General features: G+C 46.3%; 2 protein-coding genes across 2 annotated transcripts in view; one reads left to right on the forward strand and one right to left on the reverse strand.

Annotated features, from left to right (window-relative positions):
• Positions 1–333: 333 nt before the first annotated feature.
• On the reverse strand, positions 334–12199 carry LOC137097681 (keratin-associated protein 9-7-like). The gene is made up of 3 exons (XM_067472232.1): positions 12026–12199; positions 661–1290; positions 334–375 (listed from the first exon to the last, which is right to left on the reverse strand). Exons 1-3 carry the CDS (start codon positions 12197–12199, stop codon positions 334–336), a joined length of 846 nt encoding a protein of 281 aa, XP_067328333.1.
• A 4013-nt stretch (positions 12200–16212) lies between these two features.
• NIBAN2 (niban apoptosis regulator 2) overlaps positions 16213–24613 on the forward strand; it is a 125741-nt gene continuing 117340 nt past the window's right edge. The window contains exon 1 of the mRNA XM_060757337.2: positions 16213–16454. Coding sequence (XP_060613320.2) covers positions 16400–16454 — 55 coding nt within the window. The 5' untranslated portion in view covers positions 16213–16399. The remainder of the gene's footprint in view (positions 16455–24613) is intronic.

Genomic DNA, 24613 nt, shown 5'->3' on the forward strand with positions numbered 1-24613 from the left:
CGACAGCATGACCGTGACCAAATGTTTTCTACATTTTACTCTGTCAAAGGCACAATAACTTTTCTTGGGGGGAATTTTTTTAAAAAAACAGGAAAACCTTTTCTAAGACGATTCCATTCGACTCCAGGAGATCGTGGGGTGGAAACACTCCTCCGACCGTGCATGCAATCAATACGAGATGAAGGCAAATGGCTTTTTTTTCTCTTCGTAATGGTCTCTCGATTAATTCCAGTCTCTCCTCCCCATCTTTGTATGTGTCCGTTTAATGTGACAGACCCACTGAAAGGGATGGGGTTCGTAGCCACAAAGCAAGCCCCCATCTACACTGGCCATTTAACGCACTTCAGAGCTAGCTAGTTGGAAGCGAGCTTCGAGCTATGCGATAAGAAAATGAACTTCCATTACAGGAAGGAAGGAAAAATTAGGGAAGGCAAAAAAGAAAGAAAAAAGAAGGAAGGAAGGCAGGAAAGAATGAAAAGGAAGAAGGGAGAAGAAAATTATGGAAGGAAAGAAGCAAGAAACGCATGGCAAGGCAGACAGCCAGGCAAGAAGGCAGGTGAGCAAGAAAGCTGGCAAGCAGGCAAATAGGTAGGTAGGAAGCTGGTAAGCAAGCAGGCAAACAGGCAAGCAGGTAGGTTGGCAAGCTGGTAAGCAACAGGCCGGCAAACAGGCAGGCAGGTTGGAAAGCTGGTAAGCAACAAGCAGGCAAACAGGCAGGCAGGTAGGTTGGCAAGCTGGTAAGCAACAAGCAGGCAAACAGGTAGGTTGGCAAGCTGGTAAGCAGCAAACAGGCAGGCAGATTGGCAAGCTGGTAAGCAACACGCAGGCAAACAGGTAGGTTGGCAAGCTGGTAAGCAGCAAACAGGCAGGCAGATTGGCAAGCTGGTAAGCAACACGCAGGCAGGCAGGCAGGTTGGCAAGCTGGTAAGCAACAAGCAGGTAAACAGGCAAGCAGGTAGGTTGGCAAGCTGGTAAGCAACAAGCAGGCAAACAGGCAGTCAGGTTGGCAAGCTGGTAAGCAACAAGCAGGCAAACAGGCAGGCAGGTTGGCAAGCTGGTAAGCAACAAGCTGGCAAACAGGCAGGCAGGTTGGCAAGCTGGTAAGCAACAAGCAGGCAAACAGGCAGGTAGGTTGGCAAGCTGGTAAGCAACAAGCAGGCAAACAGGCAGGCAGGTAGGTTGGCAAGCTGGTAAGCAACAAGAAAGCAAACAGGCAGGCAGGTAGGTTGGCAAGCTGGTAAGCAAACAAGCTGGCAAGCAAGCAAACAGGCAAGTAGCTATGCTGGCAATCTAATAAGCAAGCAAGCTGACAGGAAGGTAAGCAAGCAGGCAAGCAAGCAGGAAGGCATGCAAACAGGCAGGCAGGCAGGCAATTTGGCAAACTAAAGACAGGCAACCTGGCAAGCAAGCAGGAAAGCAGGCTGGCAAGCTGATAAGCAAGCAGGAAAGCATGCAGGTAGGCAATAGACTTGGGTGCGGAATTCGTTTCTTCTATTTCCCTCATTTCTTTTGGTAGCTTCGGTACTTCAGGAGCCCATAACTGTCAGGGCCCTCCCAATAGAAAAACCTGTCTGACACTAATAATAATAATAATAATAATAATAATAATAATAATAATAATAGCAACAAGTGGGAGCCGATCTTGGCTCCTCCACTGCTTTTCGGCATCACAGTTTAATCTTTTTTATTAATCTCCCAGCAAACAAAAGGAAAACCCTCATTCCCTGAAAACTACTACCAGTTACCTCTCCTCTTCCAGGAGGTCATCACTCTTCCTTACCTGGAAGTGGGAAGCCTCCTTAAAGGAAAAAGTGGAAAGAGTGTGTGGTGCAGCCCGGGAGAGAAAGTATGTGCACATGCCAGCACCTCTCCTCTAGAATAGACAACTTTAAGAACGAGACGCTTCCTTAAAGTGTGCATGCCTGTCTGCAGCCAAGCATCTCTTCTCTAGAGTAAGAAACAGAGTTGGAAGAGACCTCATGGGGCATCCAGTCCAACCCCCTGCCAAGAAGCAGGAATATTGCATTCAAATCACCCCTCACAGATGGCCATCCAGCCTCTGTTTAAAAGCTTCCAAAGAAGGAGCCTCCACCACACTCGAGGGCAGAGAGTTCCACTGCTGAACGCCTCTCACAGTCAGGAAGTTCTTCCTCATGTTCAGATGGAATCTCCTTTCTTGTAGTTTGAAGCCATTGTTCTGCATCCTAGTCTCCAGGGAAGCAGAAAACAAGCTTGCTCCCTCCTCCCTGTGGCTTCCTCTCACATATTTATACATGGCTATCATGTCTCCTCTCAGCCTTCTCTTCTTCAGGCTAAACATGAGAAGCACAGGTAGGAAAGAAGGAAGGCAGGGAAGAAGGAAGAAAGAAAAAGGAGGAAGTGGGGGGAGAGCAAGGAAGGAAGAATTGCAGCAAGAAGAAAGTGGGGAAATGGGGAGAGGGAGCAAGGAAGGAAGGAAGGAAGGAAGGAAGGAAGGAAGGAAGGAAGGAAGGAAGGAAGGAAGGAAGGAAGAGGACGGGTGGGCGGGCAGGCAGACAGGCAAGGAGCAAGGAAGGAAGAATGGGGAGAGAGAACAGAGAAGGAAAGTGGAAGAAAAGAAAGGAAAGAAGAAAGAAAAGGTAGCAACCCGATTGGCAAGACCACCTCACCAAAGGTGAGGAACGCTGGGAGTTGCATCCCAGCAGCAACGTTATGGAAGGTCAGTAAGTAGATAGTAGGAGAAGAAAGATATCAGGAAGGAAGAAAAGGAAGGAAGGAAGAGGACGGGTGGGCGGCATCCCAGCAGCAATGTTATGGAAGGTCAATAAGTAGATAGTAGGAGAAGAAAGAGGTCAGGAAGGAAGAAAAGGAAGGAAGGAAGGAAGAAAGGAAGGATGGAAGGAAGGAAGGAAGGAAGGAAGGAAGGAAGGAAGGAAGGAAGAGGACAGGTGGGCGGGCAGGCAGACAGGCAAGGAAGGAAGAATGGGGAGAGAGACCAGAGAAGGAAAGTGGAAGAAAAGAAAGGAAAGAAGAAAGACAAGGTAGCAACCCGATTGGCAAGACCACCTCACCAAAGATGAGGAACGCTGGGAGTTGCATTCCAGCAGCAACGTTATGGAAGGTCAGTAAGTAGATAGTAGAAGAAAGAGGTCAGGAAGGAAGGAAGGAAGGAAGGAAGGAAGGAAGGAAGGAAGGAAGGAAGAGGACGGGTGGGTGGGCAGGCAGACAGGCAAGGAGCAAGGAAGGAAGAATGGGGAGAGAGACCAGAGAAGGAAAGTAGAAGAAAAGAAAGGAAAGAAGAAAGAAAAGGTAGCAATCCAATTGGCAAGACCACCTCTTCAAAGGTGAGGAACGCTGGGAGTTGCATCCCAGCAGCAACGTTATGGAAGGTCAGTAAGTAGATAGTAGGAGAAGAAAGATGTCAAGAAGGAAGAAAAGGAAGGAAGGAATGCAACTCTCAGCAGCAACGTTATGGAAGGTCAGTGGGTAGATAGTAGGAGAAGAAAGATGTCAGGAAGGAAGAAAAGGAAGGAAGGAAGGAAGGAAGGAAGGAAGGAAGGAAGGAAGGAAGGAAGGAAGGGGACGGGTGGGCGGGTGGGCAGGCAAACAGGCAAGGAGCAAGGAAGGAAGAATGGGGAGAGAGACCAGAGAAGGAAAGTGGAAGAAGAGAAAGGAAAGAAGAAATAAAAGGTAGCAATCCAATTGGCAAGACCACCTCACCAAAGGTGAGGAACGCTGGGAGTTGCATCCCAGCAGCAACGTTATGGAAGGTCAGTAAGTAGATAGTAGGAGAAGAAAGAGGTCAGTGCCCTTCTCCGATGGCGGGGGAGATGAATGCTTGGTGTATGAACAGCCTTAACGTCGTCTTTCTCTGTCAATGCACAGCCAAGGCTCTGTTGCAGTTAAAGTTCTTTCACGACTATGTCTCATCCAAAGCACAGCGGTGCCTTCGAGGTACTCGATTGGGGTCCCGCTCCGTCAAAGGATTGCATTTGAAACCAAAAAAAATCCGATTTGGAAGACCAATTTTCTTCCCAGGTCCCAGTTTTTTTTTAAGAAAAACACAACTGAATATGGAGTCTGTAGTTGAAAACCACGACATTTTTGCACAACGGAGACCGAGTCGTCAATGAGGCTTGAATGAGTCCTGACTTGAATGTTCTCTGGGTTCAATGGGACATAGTTTGTACTAACTTTAGCTCCATCAAGGCCCAAATATCTCCCAATTGCCAAAACTTGAAGTACAACACTCCCATTTTCTGCATCCCAAATTCAATCTAGTGGTGGCTGTATTTTGAACAAGTAATGTTTGCATGTAAAAAAAATTATATATACATATGATATAAATATATACATACTATATATATATATAGTATATATATAAATACAAAAAAAACTGTGCATGGGAAAATGTTTATCTTCATACTTTTTGATACCATGTATTCTTCGGTTGTTAATTTTTAATTATATTTGATATCAACTTCGGGGGTTTGTTGCAAAACTTTATATTGAAAACCAATAAAACAGTGTTATAAAAAAAATACAAGAAAAGAAAATGGAAAGAAAACCCGGAAAGGTTCCAAACATGCAACACAATCGGAACTTCACGGGGCGGGAAATGAGTTCTGTGATCGACAATTTGAGGAATATTTACCTGCTGCCTGAGTTATATTTATCAGCCAAACTTTGAATTCTGCTGTCATTTCTAAAATTACATTTTGTATGAAGCAAAGTTCCTTGAATTAAAATAAAACCTTAGGGGGAAAAAAATAATCCATCGAATGTGATGTGTGATAAACACTGATGTGATTGTGCAATGTGCGCTTTCTCTCTCTCTCTCTAGATCTATCTATCTATCTATCTATCTGCTCTGTGCATTATGAGTGCCTTAAAAACAAAAGAACCAATGAACGAAATCACACCAAATTTGGCAACAAAACATCTCACTACACAAAGAGTGACCATCACTCAAAAAATTATGATTTTGTCATTTGGGAGTTGTAGCTGCTGGGATTTATAGTTCGCCTAAAATCAAAGATCATTCTGAACTCCATCAACAATGGAATTGAACCAAACTTGGCACACAGAACTCCCTTGACCAACAGAAAATACTGGAAGGGTTTGGTGGGCATTGAGCTTGAGTTTGGGAGTTGTAGTTCACCTACATCCAGAGAACACTGTGGACTCAAACAATGATGGACCAAACTTGGCTCGAATATTCCATATGCCCAAATATGAACACAGATGGAGTTTGGGGGAAATAGACCTTGACATTTGGGAGTTGTAGTTACTGGGATTCATAGTTCACCTACAATCAAAGAGCATTCTGAACCCCACCAACGACAGAATTGGGGCAACAGGTAAACAGTTCAGCAGCACAAGGGTTTAGACCAGGGGTCCTCAAACTAAGACTCGAGGGCCGAATATGGCCCTCAAAGGTCATTTACCCAGCCCTCACTCAGGGTCAACCTAAGTCTGAATTTTTTTTTGTCATGTCAGAAGCAACTTGAGAACCTGCAAGTCGCTTCTGGTGTGAGAGAATTGGCCGTCTGCAAGGACGTTGCCCAGGGGACACCTGGATGATTTGATGTTTTTATCATCCTTGTGGGAGGGTTCTCTCATGTCCCTGCATGAGGAGCTGGAGCTGATAGAGGGAGCTCATCCGCCTCCCCCCGGATTCGAACCTGCGACCTATTAATCTTCAGTCCTGCTGGCACAGGGATTTAACCCACTGCACCAACAAGGGCTCCTTATACTCCACAATTTCTGCTTTGTACTGGATTGTATGTCAGTGTCGACTTAGGGCCCTTTCTTACAGCCGGATAACTCAGAACATCAAGGCAGGTCATCTGCAATGTCTGCTTTGAACTGGGTTATCTGAATCCAGATTGCCGTGTATCCCAGTTCAATGTGGATCGTATACAGGTGTGTGGAATAAACTACACTCAAAGAAAGACACAGGGTGCCCAAAGGAGCCCCAATGAAGTAAATAATAAACATACAGCAGCATTCCCGTGGGTGGGGATGGCATTGGAGGAGGAATGGAGGGAGGGAGGGCTGCCACTCTCAGATGAGACAATGATTGACAGCAAGGGCTTATTAAAGGAGAGGGTGCTATGAAGTTAAGGAAACCCAATTCAGGGGGTCGTGATGCGCATGCCTTTGCAGCCAAATAAACACACAGAGCCCAAGAGGCCTAGCACATTCCCTCTTCCTCGGGCGCAACCGGACTGAGGCAGAGAAACAGTGTTAAGGGGGGAAAGCGAAGGCACGACCCCGAGGCCCACCCCGCCGCACACCCTTGTGCAATCCCACCTCCTTCAGGGCAGAGCGATCAGCACTGATGCGAAGAAGGACAACAATAAACTACACTCAAGAAGTGAATGCTAAGGTAAACAACACAACTCAATTCCAATGCAATGTCACACAAAACAATTCCATCTAAATGAAACTAAATCTATTTAACAATGCCTTCAGAAACATTTAAATGGAATCGTAAAATACGTAGTATAATGTGTGTTGCTTTGACGTCCAACAGATGGCACTGTTTTTCCAAAAACTATATCTTTACCTGTCACAGGTGTGACATGTATATAGTAGTAGGTATGTAAAAGCATAAAAACATGCGACTATTCGAATGCTATGTTGCGTCCAAATTTCAAAGCAATCGGTGGTGAATTTTGGGAGATTTGAGATTTTGAACAAACTAACATTTACATTTTTATTTATATCGATATCTATATTGATACTAGTGTATATACCCAGCATTGCATGGGTGTCGTTGAGACCGCTGCCAGTCTACTTTCTCCTTTCTTCAGCTCTGAGACAGCCTACTTTCTTCCCTTCTTTCTTTCCTCGCTTCCCTTCATGTCTTCCCCTTCCTTCCTTCCTTCCTTCCTTCCTTCCTTCCTTCCTTCCTTCCTTCCTTCCTTCTTTTTCTCTTCCTTCTTTTCCCTTCCTTTTCTATTGTTCCTCCCTTCCCTTGCCCTTCCTTCCTTCCTTTCTTTCTTTCTTTCTTTCTTTCTTTCTTTCTTTCTTTCTTTCTTCCTTTCCACCCCTCATACCTTTTTCTCTTTTCTTTCTGTTTCTCAATAATAATAATAATAATAATAATAATAATAATAATAATGCTGACAGGATATGAGGATTTAAAGATCGAACTGCAAAGACTCTGGCACAAACCAGTAAAGGTGGTCCCAGTGGTGATCGGCACACTGGGTGCAGAGCCTAAAGACCTTGGCCTGCACTTAAACACAATCAGCGCTGACAAGATTACCATCTGCCAGCTGCAGAAGGCTACCTTACTGGGATCTGCACGCATTATTCGCTGATAATTCACACAATCCTAGACACTTGGGAAGTGTCCGACATGTGATCCAATACAACAGCCAGCAGAGTGTCTGCTGTGGACTCATCTTGTTGTGTTTCAAATAATAATAATAATAATAATAATAATAATAATAATAATAATAATAATGACAACAACAACAACAACAATAATAATTAATAATAATAATATACTTTATTTATATTCTGCCATTCTCCCCTAGGAAACTCAGAACAGATTCCAGCATTTACATAATATCCAAACATTCAATGCCTTTACAATAATACACAATGAGACACACAAACAAAGGCAGAGGCTTCTCCTTTCATTTCCGGCTTCTGGAGGCAGTGCTCATTTCTGGTTCTGGGAAAGTGCTTTCTCCATTCTCAAGCCAACGTGCCTATGTTGTCACCTCCTGGTTGTGTGACCAGCAAGATTTCTTCCCCTTTTCTGCTGAAGCGGTACCTATTTATCTACTCACATTTGCATATTTTTGAACTGCTAGTTTGGCAGGAGCTGGAGCTGGCAGATAGGAGCTCACCCCATCTCAGGGAGTCGAGCTGCCGACCTTCAGGTCAGTAGTTCACCCAACCTTCAGGTCAACAGTCCAGCAGCACAAGGTTTTAAACCAGGGGTCCTCAAACTTTTTAAACAGAGGGCCAGGTCACAGTCCTTCAAACTGTTGGAGGGCCAGATTATAATTTGAAAAAAAACATGAATGAATTCCTTTGCACACTGCACATATCCATCTGAACATGAGGAAGAACTTCCTGACTTTGAGAGCCGTTCAGCAGTGGAACTCTCTGCCCCAGCGTGTGGTGGAGGCTCCTTCTTTGGAAGCTTTTAAACAGAGGCTGGATGGCCATCTGTCAGGGGTGATTTGAATGCAATATTCCTGCTTCTGGGCAGAATGGGGTTGGACTGGATGGCCCATGAGGTCTCTTCCAACTCTTTGATTCTATGATTTGTAGTGCAAAAAAACCCACTTAAAAACAATACAACAATTAAAATGAACAGTTTTAACAAATATAAACTTATTCGTATTTCAATGGAAAGTGTGCTTTTGGCTGATGAGATAGGATTGTTGTTGTTGTGTGCTTTCAAGTCATTTCAGATTTAGGTTGACCCTGAGCGAGGGCCGGGTAAATGGCCTTGGAGGGCCGTATGCGGCCCGCGGGCCTTAGTTTGAGGACCTATTCTTTTTCATTTCCCTCCTTTCAGCCTTCGTTTTTCCCATACACATCTCCCTTAGTAGCAGCCAATCTACTTCATCCCTTTCTTTCCCAAAAGGGAAGGAAAATACCAATGCACTCTGCAGAGTTCCATCAATTCAAATTCAGAAATGGTTGGAAAAGTTTCACCTGGCACATTCGGCAGAATATTCCACTGCTCTGTCTGCCAAGGAAAGCAATGCCAGGGAGAAGAGACAGTGTACTTCGTGTGCTGGGCAGCCATGCATCAGACCACAGCATCCCACCCGTATGCCAATGGGGCCGGCGCTTGGTAAACATTCCCACTGGGTTTGGAGAAAAAGAGCCTTCACAGCATCCTGGAGAACTTTCTCACATTCTCCTCCTTTGCTCTTTGGCCACTGTCTCAGACCAGGTCAAAGCATTTGTTGTGGTGGAGCAGTGGTTCTCAACCTTCCTAATTCCGCGACCCCTTCATACCGTTCCTCATGTTGTGGTGACCCCCCAACCCTAAAATTGTTTTCGTTGCTACTTCATAACTGGAATTTTGCTGCTGTTATGAATCGACATGTAAATATCTGATAGACAAGATGTATTTTCATTCTTGGGAGCTTGGGAGTTGTAGTTGCTGGGATTTATAGTTCACCTACAATCAATCCATCTCTGAATTCCACCAGAGATGGAATTCACCCAAACTTGGCACACAGAACGCCCATGATTAGCAAAAAATAATGAAAGGGATAGGTAAGCATTGGCCTTGAGCTTGGGAGTTGTAGTTCACCTATATCCAGAAAGCACAGTGGACTCAAACAATGATGTAAATATCTGATAGGCAGGATGTATTTTCATTCTCTGGACCTTGGGAGTTGTAGTTGCTGGGATTTATAGTTCACCTACAATCAATCCATCTCTGAACTCCACCAGAGATGGAATTGGCCCAAACTTGGCACACAGAATGCCCATGACTAGCAAAAAATATTGAAAGGGGTAGGTAAGCATTGGCCTTGAGCTTGGGAGTTGTAGTTCACCTATATCCAGAAAGCACTATGGACTCAAACAATGATAGATCTTGACTAAACTTGGTACGAATGCTCAATATGCCCAAATGTGAACACTGGTCGAGTTTGGGGAAAATAGACCTTGACATTTGGAAGTTGTAGTTGCTGGGATTTATAGTTCACCAACAATCAGAGACCATTCTGAACCCCACCAACAATAGAATTGGGCCAGACTTCCCACACAGAACTCCCATGACTAGCAGAAAATACTGTGTATCCTGATGGTCTTTGGCGACCCCTCCGACACCCCCTCGCGACCCCCCTAGGGGTCCCGACCCCCAGGTTGAGAAACACTGTGGTGGAGGAACAGTGCTTTTCCCTTGTCCTGCCCTATGCTTGGATCAAACATTGTCATAGCACAAGCATGGGCAAACTTCAGCACTCCCAGGTGTTTTGGACTTCAACTCCCACAATTCTAGGAGTGGGAAGTCTGAAGCAAGATCTCCCTCACTTCCAAGGTTTTTGAGCATTGAGCTATAGCAGTTCAAGTGGTGTCAACGTGCATTAATTCTACAGTATAGGTTTTATTATTTATTTATTGACATTTATATGCCGCCCTTCTCACCCCGAAGGGGACTCAGAGCAGCTTACAAGATATATATACATAGTATATGTTATATTATTAGCATAAGACAATTATATATTACTATATTGTACTACACCATTATATTGTAATATTATTAGTAATATTACATGTAATATAAAATATATAATTATAATATTGCATTATTATTATTTGTATTATATTGTATTACGTTATAATGGATGGATGGTATCCTTGAAGTGACTGGATTGACCTTGAAGGAGCTGGGGGTGGTGATGACTGACAGGGAGCTCTGGTGTGGACTGGTCCATGAAGTCACGAAGAGTCAGAAACGACTGAACAAATGAACAACAACAAACATTATAATATATTTCAGTATATTCTAGATGACTCATAAGAGCGGACAAGAGCAGCCTCGAGGCCCAGCACTATGAGGGGTGTTAAAGATTTCCCCTGAGTCCCCGGTGACGCAGTGGGTTAAACCCTTGTGCCAGCAGGACTGAAGACTGACAGGTCGCAGGGTCGAATCTGGGGAGAGTTTGGATGAGCTCCCTCTGTCAGCTCCAGCTCTCCATGCGGGAACATGAAAGAAGCCTCCCACAAAGATGGTAGAACATCAAAAACATCCGGGCAATGTCCCCTGGGCAACGTCCTTGCAGATGGCCAATTCTCTCACACCAGAAGCGATTTGCAGTTTCTCAAGTTGCTTCTGACACGGAAAAAAAAACTCTTAAGAGAGGGCATGAGCAGCCTTGAGGCACAACACTATGTTACTTAGGCAATCCCTCGTACTCCAAGGATGATGGTCCTCCGAGTGTAGTATCCTGGCGGTGGGTCCGTAGGTGACTATGGAGTCCTATTCTTGATCTGCATCTTCTCCCATAGTGAGGGCATCCGTTTCCAGGTGGAAGGTGGTCACGGTCAGGGTTGGCTTGACGCGCTTTCCTCTTGGCACATTTCTCTCTTTTACCCTCCATTCGTGCCTCTTCAAATTCTGGAGCACTGCTGGTCACAGCTGATCTCCAACTGGAGTGCTCAAAGGCCAGGGCTTTCCAGTTCTCAGTGTCTGTGCCAGAGTTTTTAAGGTTGGCTTTGAGCTCAAAGCCAGCACTATGAGGGGTGTTCATTAAAGATTTCCCCTGACCCACTTCCTGTGGACTGTGAGCAATGAAACTTGCCACAGTTATTAGTCATTCTCTCCATGAGTGCCACCTAGGGACACACATCTTTTCAAGCAACTGTAAACACCTTGCTTGTAGAAGTTGACAGGTTGCTCCAAAAGCCACCTCGTGACTGCAGAAATCAGAGTCTCCTCATCTGAAAAATGCTTACCCTTCAAAAAACAATGCTTGCCCTTGTTGGAAAGAAGTGGAAGTCCAATGGTGCGAGGTCAGGTGAATAAAGGGGATGCAATAGAATTGCAAAGTTACAGAAGCATGCTTTTTCCATTTGGGCAACAAGTGAGTTGTGAATGGGTGCATTGTCTTGCAGAAGGCAGACACCTTGGTGAGCAAGCCATGTCTCTTGGTTTGGATGGTCTTCCACAATCCCTGGAGCAATGAAGCCTAGTCTGCTCCAGTGATCATGCTCCCCTTTGCTAGGAAATCCATCAGTACTACTCCATGCTGGTCCCAAAATACTGTTGAGTATCAGAGTTGGACACGTGCCTTCTTTGGAGGAAGTGAGTCAGGATGCTTCCATTGTGTTGACTGGACTTTAGTCTTAGGATCAGAGTGATGGACCCAGCTTTCCTCCTGTGTGATCAGTCTATTGACAAAGTGGCCACTTTTGATGAGCATGCCACATTGTTTCTTGGTTGGATGGCCTCCCACAATGTCCACAGCAGTGAAGCCTAGACTGCCCCAGTGATCAGGGTCCCCTTTGTTAGGAAATCCATCCATCCTCCTCCGTGCTGGTCCCAAAATACTGTGAGCATGACCTTGCCTTCCGAGAGCTGGGCACGTGCCTTCTTTGGAGGTGGTGAGTCAGGATGCTTCCATTGTGTTGACTGGACTTTAGTCTTAGGATCAGAGTGATGGACCCAGCTTTCCTCCTGTGTGATCAGTCTGCTGACAAAGTACTCCTGGTTTCCATGGCACATCACTGTCAAGAGATCTTGAGAGTATTTGACTCATTCCTGCTTCCGGAAAGGTGTGAGCCTCCAGGGGACCCAGTGAGTGGATACCTTATGCATGAGAAGATGGGTGATTTTTTCCACGGACCACACACTCATCTTGACATTTTGGGCTAGGTGGCGAATGGTTACGTGGTGATTTTCTAAAATGGTGCCCTCCACTTGCTGGATGGTGTGTTCATCAATAGCAGAGAGGAGTCACCCTGGAATGGGAGATGTTTCCACCAAAGTCCAACCACACTGGAATGGACAATGCCAGTTCTTGACTCTATCATATGATGAGGAATCATCACCATAATCCTCTTTCATCTCATCGAACGTCTCCTTTGGTGTGCAGACTTTCGAGTAAAGGAACTTGAGGACTGCTCTGTATTCCACTGGATCCATTTTCAAACCTCACTCCACTTCAGCACCTGTAACATCAAGACCGTTATCAGTTCTGAGTTGTAAATCGGCACGTAACATATAGAGACTGATATCATGACACATGTGCAGTTTCAGCATCCTGTGATAAACAGAAGTGGGTCAGGGGACATCTTTAATTAATTCCCCTCGTACATGTCACCCAACCCATCTCTAGTTTGCTGCAAATAGGACATCGCCATTTATCTGCACTACCTACTTCATAATGGAAATATTTGGAGAAAGAAGAGAGGAATTCACAAGTTAATATGTAAGATATGTGTACTTATTGCTTATATGTATGTGAAAAGCGAACATGAGTTTCAGATTGTTGTCCCGGGCAGACGGAGAAGATGGAGTTGTCGAAGGCTTTCATGGCTGGAATCACTGGGTTGTCGTGAGTCTTCCTTGGTGGAGGCTCCTTCTTTGGAAGCTTTTAAACAGAGGCTGGATGGCCATCTGTCAGGGGTGATTTGAATGCAATATTCCTGCTTCTTGGCAGAATGGGGTTGTACTGGATGGCCCATGAGGTCTCTTCCAACTCTAGGATTCAATGATTCTATGACTCTATGATTCTATGATTCCGGGCTGTCTGGCCACGTTCCAGAAGCATTCTCTCCTGACGTTTCACCCACATCTATGGCAGGCATCCTCAGAGGTTGGGAGGTCTATTGGAAATGAGGCAAATGAGGAGAAGATGGAGCTGTAAGGCTGCCAGAAATCTCTCTGCACTTCCATCCCCAAATCCTCCTCCACCTTCCCTCAGATCTTCGCTGGGGCTTTGGTTCCCATCCGCCTACCTCTTTTTTGCTTTCTGTTCCATATCCGATCTCAGCAAGACACACCTGGAGATTAGGCAGGGACAAAACTGAGCTGGCACTACAGGTTTCACGGAGAGAATGACTCCAGGCGGGCTGGGATGGGCGTCTCTCAAAATCACAACCGAAGCCAAGCCAGTGCCAAAAAGGCATCGCCAGCATCAGCCACGGAGACGGGCAGAGCTGCAAAGGCCCTTCTTATGGCTGTGCCAGAGAAGGCTGTGAGTCGCAAAGAAGAGCCATGTTTACCCTATGTGGCATTGAGCATCAGCATCCAAGTTGCGTCTTGGTTAAATAATTTAGGGTCATCTACACTCTAGGCCCCCTGGTGGTGCAGCGGGTTAAACTGCTGAGCTGCTGAACTTGCTGATTGAAAGGTCGCAGGTTCGAATCTGGGGAGTGGCATGAGCTCCCGCTGTTAGCCCCAGCTTCTGCCAACCTAGCAGTTCGAAAACATGCAAATGTAAGTAGATCCAATAGACCTCACAACCTCTGCCATGCCTGCCATAGATGTGGGCAAAACATCAGGAGAGAATGCTTCTGGCGCATGGCCAGACAGACCGGAAAACTCACAGCAACTCAGTGATTCCGGCCATGAAAGCCTTGGACAACACAAAGTGTGTAATAGATAGATAGAATCATAGAATCCTAGAGTTGGAAGAGACCTTGTGGGCCATCCAGTCCAACCCCATACTTCCAAGAAGCAGCAAAATCACATTCAAAGCACTCCCGACAGATGGCCATCTAGCCTCTGTTTAAAAGCCTCCAAAGAAGGAACCTCCACCACATGCAGGGGCAGAGAGTTACACTGCTGAACAACTCTCACAGTCAGGAAGTTCTTCCTAATGTTCAAATGGAATCCCCTTTCTTGTAGTTTGATGGGGAGAGAGAGGGGGGGGAGGGAGAGGGGAGGGAGAGAGAGGGAGAGAGAGGGGGAGGGAGAGGGGGAGGGGAGAGAGGGATGGAGAGGGAAGGAAAGGGGGAGAGGGAGGGAGACATAGGGAGACGTAGAGAGAGGGAGAGTGGGGGGAGGGAGGGAGAGAGAGAGGGAGAGAGGGGGGAAAGGGTGGGGTAGGGAGAGGTAGGGAGAGAGAGAGAGGGAAGGGGAGGGGGAGGGAGAGAGGGAGGGAAAGAGAGGGAGGAGTAGGGAGAGAGGGAGGGTGTGGGAGGGAAAGGGAGAAAGGGGGGAGATAGAGGGAGAGAGAGAAAAAGAGGGAGGGAGGGGTAGGGAGATGTAGGGAGAGGGAGAAAGGGGGGAGGGAGGAGAGATGGAGGGGAGGGAGGGAGAGAAAGAGAGAGAGGGAGGAGGGGTAGGGAGAGGGAGCGAGAGGGGGATGGAGAGAGAGAAAAAGCTAGAGAGGGAGTCAGGGAGACAGAGAGAGGGAGAGCTGGGGAGGGAGAGAGAGAGGGAGATGGAGAGAGAGGGGGGAGAGGGAGGGAGAAAGAGAGAGGGGGAGAGGGAGGGAGAAAGAGAGAGAGGGAGATGGAGAGAGAGGGGGGAGAGGGAGGGAGAAAGAGAGAGGGGGAGAGGGAGGGAGAAAGAGAGAGAGGGAGATGGAGAGAGAGGGGGGAGAGGGAGGGAGAAAGAGAGAGGGGGAGAGGGAGGGAGAAAGAGAGAGAGGGAGATGGAGAGAGAGGGGGAGAGGGAGGGAGAAAGAGAGAGGGGGAGAGGGAGGGAGGGAGAGAGAGAGGGAGATGGAGAGAGAGGGGGGAGAGGGAGGGAGAAAGAGAGAGGGGGAGAGGGAGGGAGAAAGAGAGAGAGGGAGATGGAGAGAGAGGGGGGAGAGGGAGGGAGAAAGAGAGAGGGGGAGAGGGAGGGAGAAAGAGAGAGAGGGAGATGGAGAGAGAGGGGGAGAGGGAGGGAGAAAGAGAGAGGGGGAGAGGGAGGGAGAAAGAGAGAGAGGGAGATGGAGAGAGAGGGGGGAGAGGGAGGGAGAAAGAGAGAGGGGGAGAGGGAGGGAGAAAGAGAGAGAGGGAGATGGAGAGAGAGGGGGATAGGGAGGGAGAAAGAGAGGGAGGGAGGGAGAGGGGGAGAGGGAGGGGTAGGGAGAGAGAAAGAGGGGAGGGGGAGAAGGAGGGAGAGAGGGAGGGAAAGAGGGGGAGAGGGAGAGGTAGGGAAAGAGGGAGGGTGAGGGAGGGAAAGGGAGAGGAAGAAAGGGAGGGAGAGAGAGGGAGGGAGAGGGAAAGAGGGAGAGAGAGAAAAAAAGAGGGAGGGAAAGAGGGGGAGAGGGAGAGAAGGGGGAGGGAGAGGGGGGAAGATGGAGGGAGGGAGAGGGAGAAAGAGAGAGAGGAAGGGAGGGGTAGAGAGGGAGAGGGAGTGAGAAGGCAAGGGTGGGAGAGAAGGGGAGGGTGGGAGAGGGAGGGAGGGAGAGAGAGAGAGAGAGAGAGGGATGGTGGGGGAGGGGAAGGAGGGTGGGAGAAAGGGAGAGGGGGAGGGAGGGACAGAGGGAGAGAGGGAGGGAGAGAGAGAAAAGAGAGGGAGGGATAGGGGGAGAGAGGTGGAGATGGAGGGAGGGAGGGAGAGGGTGAAGGGGAGAGAGAGAAATCAACTTTGGAACTTCAATCCTTCCTGGAACCCAAGCCGGGAAAGGAAGAAGGCAAAGGAGGGGAGGGGAGGGGGAATCTGGATTTGCAAAAAGGGGAGGAGAAAGTGAGCCTCCGAGAAAGGCGTCTCCTTCCTGAGAAGAGGAGGAGGAAGGAAGGAAAGAAGGGAGGGAGGGAGAAGGGGGAGGAGGGAAGCGGGAGGGCGAGGCGCTGAGAGAGAGAGAGAGAGAGAGAGGGAGGGAGGGGGGCTCTCTTCTTTGGGCGAGCAGCTTGTTCCTTCTCCTGGCCAGTGAGCGGCTGATGGCCAAGCCCCGCCAGGCCTGGCCCCCTGCCCTTCTCCGCTAGCCAGAGAGACTCTTTCCTTCCTTCCCTCCTCGCCTGGGTCTCTGCCTCTTCCTCCGCCATGGGAGACGTCCTCTCGGCACACCTGGACGAGAGCCGCCGGCAATTCATCGCAGGTGAGTGAGGGAGCGAGGCAGCCTTTGCAAACGCCGAAGGGAAGGAAGCGTGGGAGGGGTCCTGTGGGGTCCCCTGTGGCCTCCACTCCCAGCTCAAGTGTTGCTTCCTGCACTAGATGCCTCCCCAAGGGCCCCCCTTGCCCCCACTCTCTCCTTAGGGACCGAGAAGAGGGGCTGCATGGGTTCAAAGGGGTCCCCCCCCCCATAGAGAGGGGCCAGCCTGGGTGGCTTTGACACATGGGGGACACTGATGCTTGCCCACAGTCTCTTGGAGTCCATAGGTTGCTTGCATCAGCATTGGGACCTTAGGCTGGAGCTACACTTCCCTATATCCCAGGATCTGAACCCATATGATGTGCTTTGAACCGGATTATAGGAGTCTCCACTGCCAAATAATCTGGGATAAGTGGATAACACTATGTCCCCTTCCACACTGCCCCTATAAACCAGGATCTGATCCCAGATTATCTGCTTTGAACCAGATTGCAGGTGTCTCCACTGCCAGATAATCTGGGATAAGCGGGTAACACTATGTCCCCTTCCACACTGCCCCTATAAACCAGGATCTGATCCCAGATTATCTGCTTTGAACCAGATTGCAGGTGTCTCCACTGCCAGATAATCTGGGATAAGCGGGTAACACTATGTCCCCTTCCACACTGCCCCTATAAACCAGGATCTGATCCCAGATTATCTGCTTTGAACCAGATTGCAGGTGTCTCCACTGCCAGATAATCTGGGATAAGCGGGTAACACTATGTCCCCTTCCACACTGCCCCTATAAACCAGGATCTGATCCCAGATTATCTGCTTTGAACCAGATTGCAGGTGTCTCCACTGCCAGATAATCTGGGATAAGCGGGTAACACTATGTCCCCTTCCACACTGCCCCTATAAACCAGGATCTGATCCCAGATTATCTGCTTTGAACCAGATTGCAGGTGTCTCCACTGCCAGATAATCTGGGATAAGCGGGTAACACTATGTCCCCTTCCACACTGCCCCTATAAACCAGGATCTCATCCTGTAGTATCAGTTTTGAACTGAATTATATGAGTCTCCACTGCCAAATAATCTGGGATAAGTGGATAACACTATGACCCCATCCACACTGCCCTATATGCCAGGATCTGATCCTGGATGATCAGTTTTGAACCGGATTATAGAACTCTCCACTGCCAGATAATCTGGGATAAGTGAGTAACACTATGTCCCCTCCCACACTACCACTATATCCCAGGATCCGATCTCAGATGATCTGATTTGAGGAAGAACTTCTTGACTGTGAGAGCTGTTCAGCAGTGGAACTCTCTGCCCCAGAGTGTGGTGGAGGAGGCTCCTTCTTTGGAAGCTTTTAAACAGAGGCTGGATGGCCATCTGTCAGGGGTGATTTGAATGCAATATTCCTGCTTCTTGGCAGAATGGGGTTGGACTGGATGGCCCAGGAGGTCTCTTCCAACTCTAGGATTCTATGATTCTATGAACCGGATTATGTGAGTCTACACTACCAGATAATCTGGGATAAGTGGGTAACACTATATCCCCTTCTACACTGCCACGATATCCCAGGATCCGATTCCAGATGATTGGCGTTGAACTGGATTATAGGAGTCCATACTACCAAATAATCTGGGTTAAACAGAAAACCTGGGATCGGATCCTGGGATATAGAGCAGTGTAGACGGCGCCTTGGATCGCTTTTCTCCAGCCTTGTGACATGGGAGCCCAACCTATGGATATGCAGATCCTATTGGGAACCGCCCTAGGGGTTATTATCATTAATATTAATAGTCATATCTGAATTTTGGAATGCTCCCATAGCCAAAATGATCCACCTGGGTGGCCGAGATGGTGACATGGTTGCTTTGTGGTGAATCGTTGGGCGTAGATGTGAAACTTTGTCTCGGGTACAAAATATTGTGTATCAAATGGTCTTTTTTGTGTGTGTGTGACCAGTCTCTCTTGTTGCAACAGTGTAGGCCTTGGACTATATTTTTTTACGAAATGTTAGGAGGGAGCCGATCTAATATCCACAGCCGAGGGGCCACCACCGAGAAGGCCCTGTCTCTTGTCCCCGCCAAGGTCGTCCCATAGATCTCATATTTGCCTGTTACACTGGATTTGCAAATGCTTGCTCAGGTTTTAACTTTTTTTACGAAATGTTAGGAGGGAGGGAGCCGATCTAATATCCACAGCTGAAGGGCCACCACCGAGAAGGCCCTGTCTCTCGTCCCTGCCAAACACACCTGCGAAGAAGGCAGGACCGAGAGTAGGGCCTCCTCAGACGATCTTAAGATGGTTCATAAGGAGAGATACGTTCGGACAGGTAAGCAGTACCAACCAATATAAACCCTTTTTCCTAGTTCCAACAGACCTCACTACCTCTGAGGATGCTTGTCATAGATGCAGGCGAAATGTCAGGAGAGAATGCCTCTAGACTATGGCCATACAGCCCAAAAAAACCTACAACTCAGTACCAACATCAACAATCAGATACACCTGTGACACTAAGATGCACCCAGTTTTAAGAGAGATTTTTAAAATATTTAAATATTTTAATTTTTATTGGCATCTTAAGAATGGAAGAAATATAGTATTGGGTTGATGTGAGTTTTAGGGCTGTCTGGCCATGCTCCAGAAGCATTCTTTCCTGGCGTTTCGCCCACATCTATGGCAGGCATCCTCAGAGGTTGTAAGGTCTGTTGGAAACAAGGCAAGAGGGGGTTATATTTATTATTATTATTATTATTATTATTAATAATAATAATAATAATAATAATAATTTATATACCACCTTCCTCAGCCTCCAGGCAACCCGAAGCGGTCAACAATAGCAAAATTAAATGCTCAACATCACAAAAAGAGTCAAAAAACAGTGAAAAACAATGACACAATAAACAATCAGTTACACACAATTGCAACATCTCACCAGCATCCCATAGGCACAATCAAGATCCAATCTCATAATCTGTCGTTCCATAATAATAATAATAATTATAATTATAATTATTATTATTATATATCTGGAAAAAATGTCCAAAGTGGGAGAAAGAGCTCTTATCTGTTTGAGGCAAGTGTGAATGTTGCAATTGGCCACCTGAATAGCCTTGCAGCCTCAAAGCCTGGCTGCTTCCTGCCCGGGGGAATACTTTGTTGCAAGATTTTATTTATTTATTTATTTAGACGTTTTATATACTGGTCTTCTCACCTCCAAGGAGGGACTCAGGCCGGTTCACAACATGTGTTCATATACAGTAATATACAAAACAGCACAATGCATCATAATTACACATTAAAATATAAGTACAATAAAAACAACATCATCACATTACACAAGCCAAGTCGTCAATACAATCACAATTCATCATCATCCTTCCATGTGGACGCGGGTTATTGACTCAATCCTCAAATACCATATTCCAAAGCCAGGTTTTTGTTAGTTTTCTAAAGGTCAGGAGGGAGGGAGCAGATCTAATCTCTTGTGGGAGGGAATTCCAAAGCCGAGGAGCCACCACCGAGAAGGCCCTGTCCCTCGTTCCCACCAAACGCGATTGCTGTTTGGTGGGAATGTTAGCTGGCCCTGATTGTTTCCTGCCTGGAATTCCCCTGGTTTTTTTTTTGTGTGTGTTCTTTATTTACTGTTTTGCCATAAGGGACAGAGAATTTCATCTACGCTGATGATTGTGCCATCACCACCCAAGCAGGGAGCTTTGAAATGGTTGAACAGATGCTCTCTGAAGCTTTAGGTGCTCTTACTGCCTATTACAGGGAAAACCAGCTGATTCCTAAATCCATCTAAAATGCAGATGTGTATGAAAGAGCAGCATCTTGAGCTCTGAGGATTACCTGGGAAGGAATCCCACTGCAGCATTGCAGCACACCAAAATATCTTTTTATCCTTGCTATCAGCCCTGCTCACTGTGATTTATTTTCTGTGCTTAATTATTGTGATTTTACATTGCTTGATGTGCTTATTTATACTTATTTTTACTTTTTTTACTGTTGTTATATGTTGTTTATTTGCATTGCTGTATTGTTGGGCTTGGCCTCCTGTAAGCCGCCCTAAGTCCCCTTGGGGAGATGGTGGCAGGACATAAATAAAGATTATTATTATTATTATTATTATTATTATTATTATTATTATATCTGGGAGTTACCATGGACCATCAGTTTGAGGCAAGTGTGAATGTTGCCATTGGCCAGCTTGGTTAGCATTGGATTGTTGTAGGTTTTTTCGGGCTGTATGGCCATGGTCTAGAGGCATTCTCTCCTGACGTTTCACCTGCATCTATGGCAAGCATCCTCAGAGGTAGTGAGGACGCTTGCCATAGATGCAGGCGAAACATCAGGAGAGAATGCCTTGTCTAGAACATGGCCATATAGCCCGAAAAAACCTACAACAACCCAGTGATTCCGGCCATGAAAGCCTTCGACAATTCATTGGTTAACATTGAATAACCTTGCAGCTTCAAAGCCTGGCTGCTTCCTGCCTGGGGGAATCCTTTGTTGGGAGGTGTTTTATATATAGTATCAACAATGTTGTATTGTTAGTGGTATTCATCGCTGCCATTCTGAAGCATTGCGCACTGTTGCTGCAATTATTATTCTCGGTTTGGAGGGACGTTTAGAAAAATGAGCCAAAAGTAAAAGGCTCCCTGAAACCTACAACTCACCTCCTTTAAATAAATTTATTATAAATTTATTTGTTTATTTACGACATTTATATGCCTCCCATCTCACCCCAAAGGGGAGTCAGAATGGCTTACAAGATATATATACATGCAATATATTATATTGAATTGTTGTAGGTCAGGGGTCCTCAAACTAAGGCCCGGGGCCGGATACGGCCCTCCGAGGTCATTTACCCGGCCCTCGCTCAAGGTCAACCTAATTCTGAAACGACTTGAAAGCACACAATAACAACAACAATAATCCTATCTCATCAGCCAAAAGCAGGCCCACACTTCATTTTAATTATTGTATCGTTTTTAAGTGTTTTTTGCACTACAAATAAGACATGTGCAGTGTGCATAGAAATTCATTCATGTTTTTTTCAAATTATAATCCGGCCCTCCAACAGTTTGAGGGACTGTGACCTGGCCCTCTCTTTAAAAAGTTTGATGATCCCTGTTGTAGGTTTTTGGGGGCTATATGGTCATGTTCTAGAGGCATTCTCTCCTGATGTTTCGCCTGCATCTATGGCAAGCATCCTCAGAGGTAGTGAGGTCTGTTGGAACTAGGAAAAGAGGTTTATATCTGTGGAAAGACCAGAGTGGGACAAAGGACTCTTGTCTGCTGGAGCTAGGTATGAATGTTTCAACTGACCACCTTAATTAGCATTTGATGGCCTGGAAGTGCCTGGAGCAATCTTTTGTTGAGAGGTGATTAGCTGTCCCTGATTGTATTCCCTCTGCTGTTTTGCTGTTTTAATTTCAGTTGGTCAGTTGAAACATTCACACCTCGCTCCAGCAGACAAGAGCATTCTGAACTCCACCAGCGATGGAATTGAACCAAACTTGGCACAAAGAGCTCCAATGACCAACAGAAAACACTGGAAGGGTTTGGTGGACATTGACTTTGAATTTTGGAAGTTGTAGTTCACCTATATCCGGAGAGCACTGTAGACTCATGCAATGATGGATCTGGACCAAACTTGGCACGAATACTCAATAAGCCCAAATCTAAACACTAGTGGGGTTTGAGGGAAAATAGACCTTGACATTTGAGAGTTGTAAGCAATGCGTGGCGGGTACAGCTAGTCTATATAAATAAAAATGTAATGTAAGTTTGTGGGATTAACAGAACTCAAAAACCACTGGACCCATTGACACCAAATTTGGACTCAAGACACCTAACAACCCAATGTATGTCCTTCACTTAAAAAAAAATGATTTTGTCACTTGGGAGTTGTAGTTGCTGGGATTTATAGTTCACCTACAATCAAAGAGCATTCTGAACCCTACCAACGATTGAATTGGGCTAAACTTCCCACACTGAATCTCCATGACCAATAGAAAATATTGTGTTTTCTGGTGGTCTTTGGTGACCCCTCTGACACCCCCTCGCGACCCCTCCAGGGGTCCCAACACCCAGTTTGAGAACCACTGGACTATGCCATTATATTGTAATATTATTAGTAATATTACATGGAATATTAAAATATATAATTATAATATTATTATTATTATAAATATTCTATTGCATTACATTATAATATAAATATTACGTGTATATACAATATATTATAATTATAGAGTGGGACTTTTCCAGGTTTGCTTTGCTTGGAAGGAGGCTTTTCCTCCAGCCCTTCCTCCTCTTTTCCTCTCCACGTTGCAAGACTCCTCTCAAATGGAAATCCTCCCCCCTTTTTCCCTCCTCCTTGCCTCTGCCTCTCCTTGTTGCTTCTGGAGAAGGAGGGAAGGGGCTTGGCCTGCCAAAGCAAGTCTGGGCAAAGAGCTCTTTCACTGGGGTGAAGGGAAGGGGGGAAAGAGTGGGAAAGGAGGAGTGAAAGAGAGAGAGAGAGAGAGAGAGAGAGAGAGAGAGATCTGCCTTTCCTTCCTTTGGCACTTTGCCTCTCCAGTTACACCTACTTATGGCAGGCGCCTGTTGGCACCCGTCTTCACCTTCCTGGCAACGTGGTGCCTTTTCAGAGTTGTTCCTTTGGGTTCGAGTGTTGGACGAAAGGTGCGTCTACATTGCGGAATTAATGCGGTTTGATACCACTTTAATTGTGCTGTGGAATCATAAAAGTTTGACAAGCACTGTTGACCTTCTCTGCCAAAGAAGGCCAACCTTTCTCAAAATTTCTTCCATAAAACCTACCTTTTCCATTCATTCTGTTGTCGAAAGCTTTCCTGGCTTGCTGTCAGTTTTCTGGGCTGTCTGGCTACGTTCCAGAAGCATTCTCTCCTGACATTTCACCCACATCTGTGGCAGGCATCCTCACAACCAGGGGCGGCTCAACCATTACGCAAAGTAAGCGTTTGCAGTATAGTTGATTTTGCCCAGGGGGGCTCTTGAGGCACTCTTGGGGGAAAATAGACCTTGACATATGCGAGTTGTAGTTACTGGGATGTATAGTTCACCTACAATCAAAGAGCATTCTGAACTCCACCAGTGATGGAATTGAACCAAATATGGCACACAGAACTCCCATGACGAATAGAAAATATATATCAGTGATTGGTTTGGGGGGGGGGGGGGGGCGGGGATACTGTTTGCTTACCATAGAAAATTACCTAGGGCGGCCTCTGCTCACAACCTCTGGCATAGATGTGTTTTTGTTGGGTTTTTTTTGTCGTGTCAAGAGCAACTTGAGAAACTGCAAGTCACTTCTGGTGTGAGAGAATTGGCCGTCTGCAAGGTCGTTGCCCAGGGGATGGCCAGATGTTTTGATGTTTTTACCATCCTTGTGGGAGGCTCCTCTCATGTCCCTGCATGAGGAGCTGGAGCTGATAGAGGGAGCTTATCCACGGTCTCCCCGGATTCGAACCTGCGACCTGTCGGTATTGATGTTTGAGCCCCTGGTGGTGCAGTGGGTTAAACCCCTGTGCTGGCAGGACTGAAGACCGACAGATACAGGTTCGAATCCGGGGAGAGGCGGATGAGCTCCCTCTATCAGCTCCAGCTCCTCATGCGAGGACATGAGAGAAGCCTTCCACAAGTCTGATAGATGTGGGTGAAACTTCAGGAGAGAATGCTTCTGGGAATCCCGGAAAACTAACAGCAATCCAATAGTATTATAATTAACTAGCCGTCTCCTGCCACGCATTGCTGTGGCCCAGTCTGCGTATATGTTTTTTGTGTGTTTATATTTGTGTATATGTGTATATATGTGTGTTTGTTTTATATATGTGTGTGTGTGTGTGTGTATGTGTGTATATATATATATATATATATATATATATATCTCAAACACTTATCTACGCAAATATATACTCACAAAAAACATAAAAATTACAACGTATGCGCAAAACAACAAAAATTACAATGCATGCACAAAACCATATATATATATGTGTGTGTGTGTGTGTGTGTGTGTGTGTGTGGTTTTGCGCGTGTGTTGTAATTTATTTGTGTTTTTTAGCTTTTAAAGTCCCTTCCACTGTGTTTTTCAGTGTTTTTATGAGTGATGGTCACTTGTTGGCCTGAGAGGAATC

The sequence above is a fragment of the Anolis sagrei genome, chromosome 11, assembly GCF_037176765.1.
Source record: "Anolis sagrei isolate rAnoSag1 chromosome 11, rAnoSag1.mat, whole genome shotgun sequence".
Lineage (NCBI taxonomy): Eukaryota > Metazoa > Chordata > Lepidosauria > Squamata > Dactyloidae > Anolis > Anolis sagrei.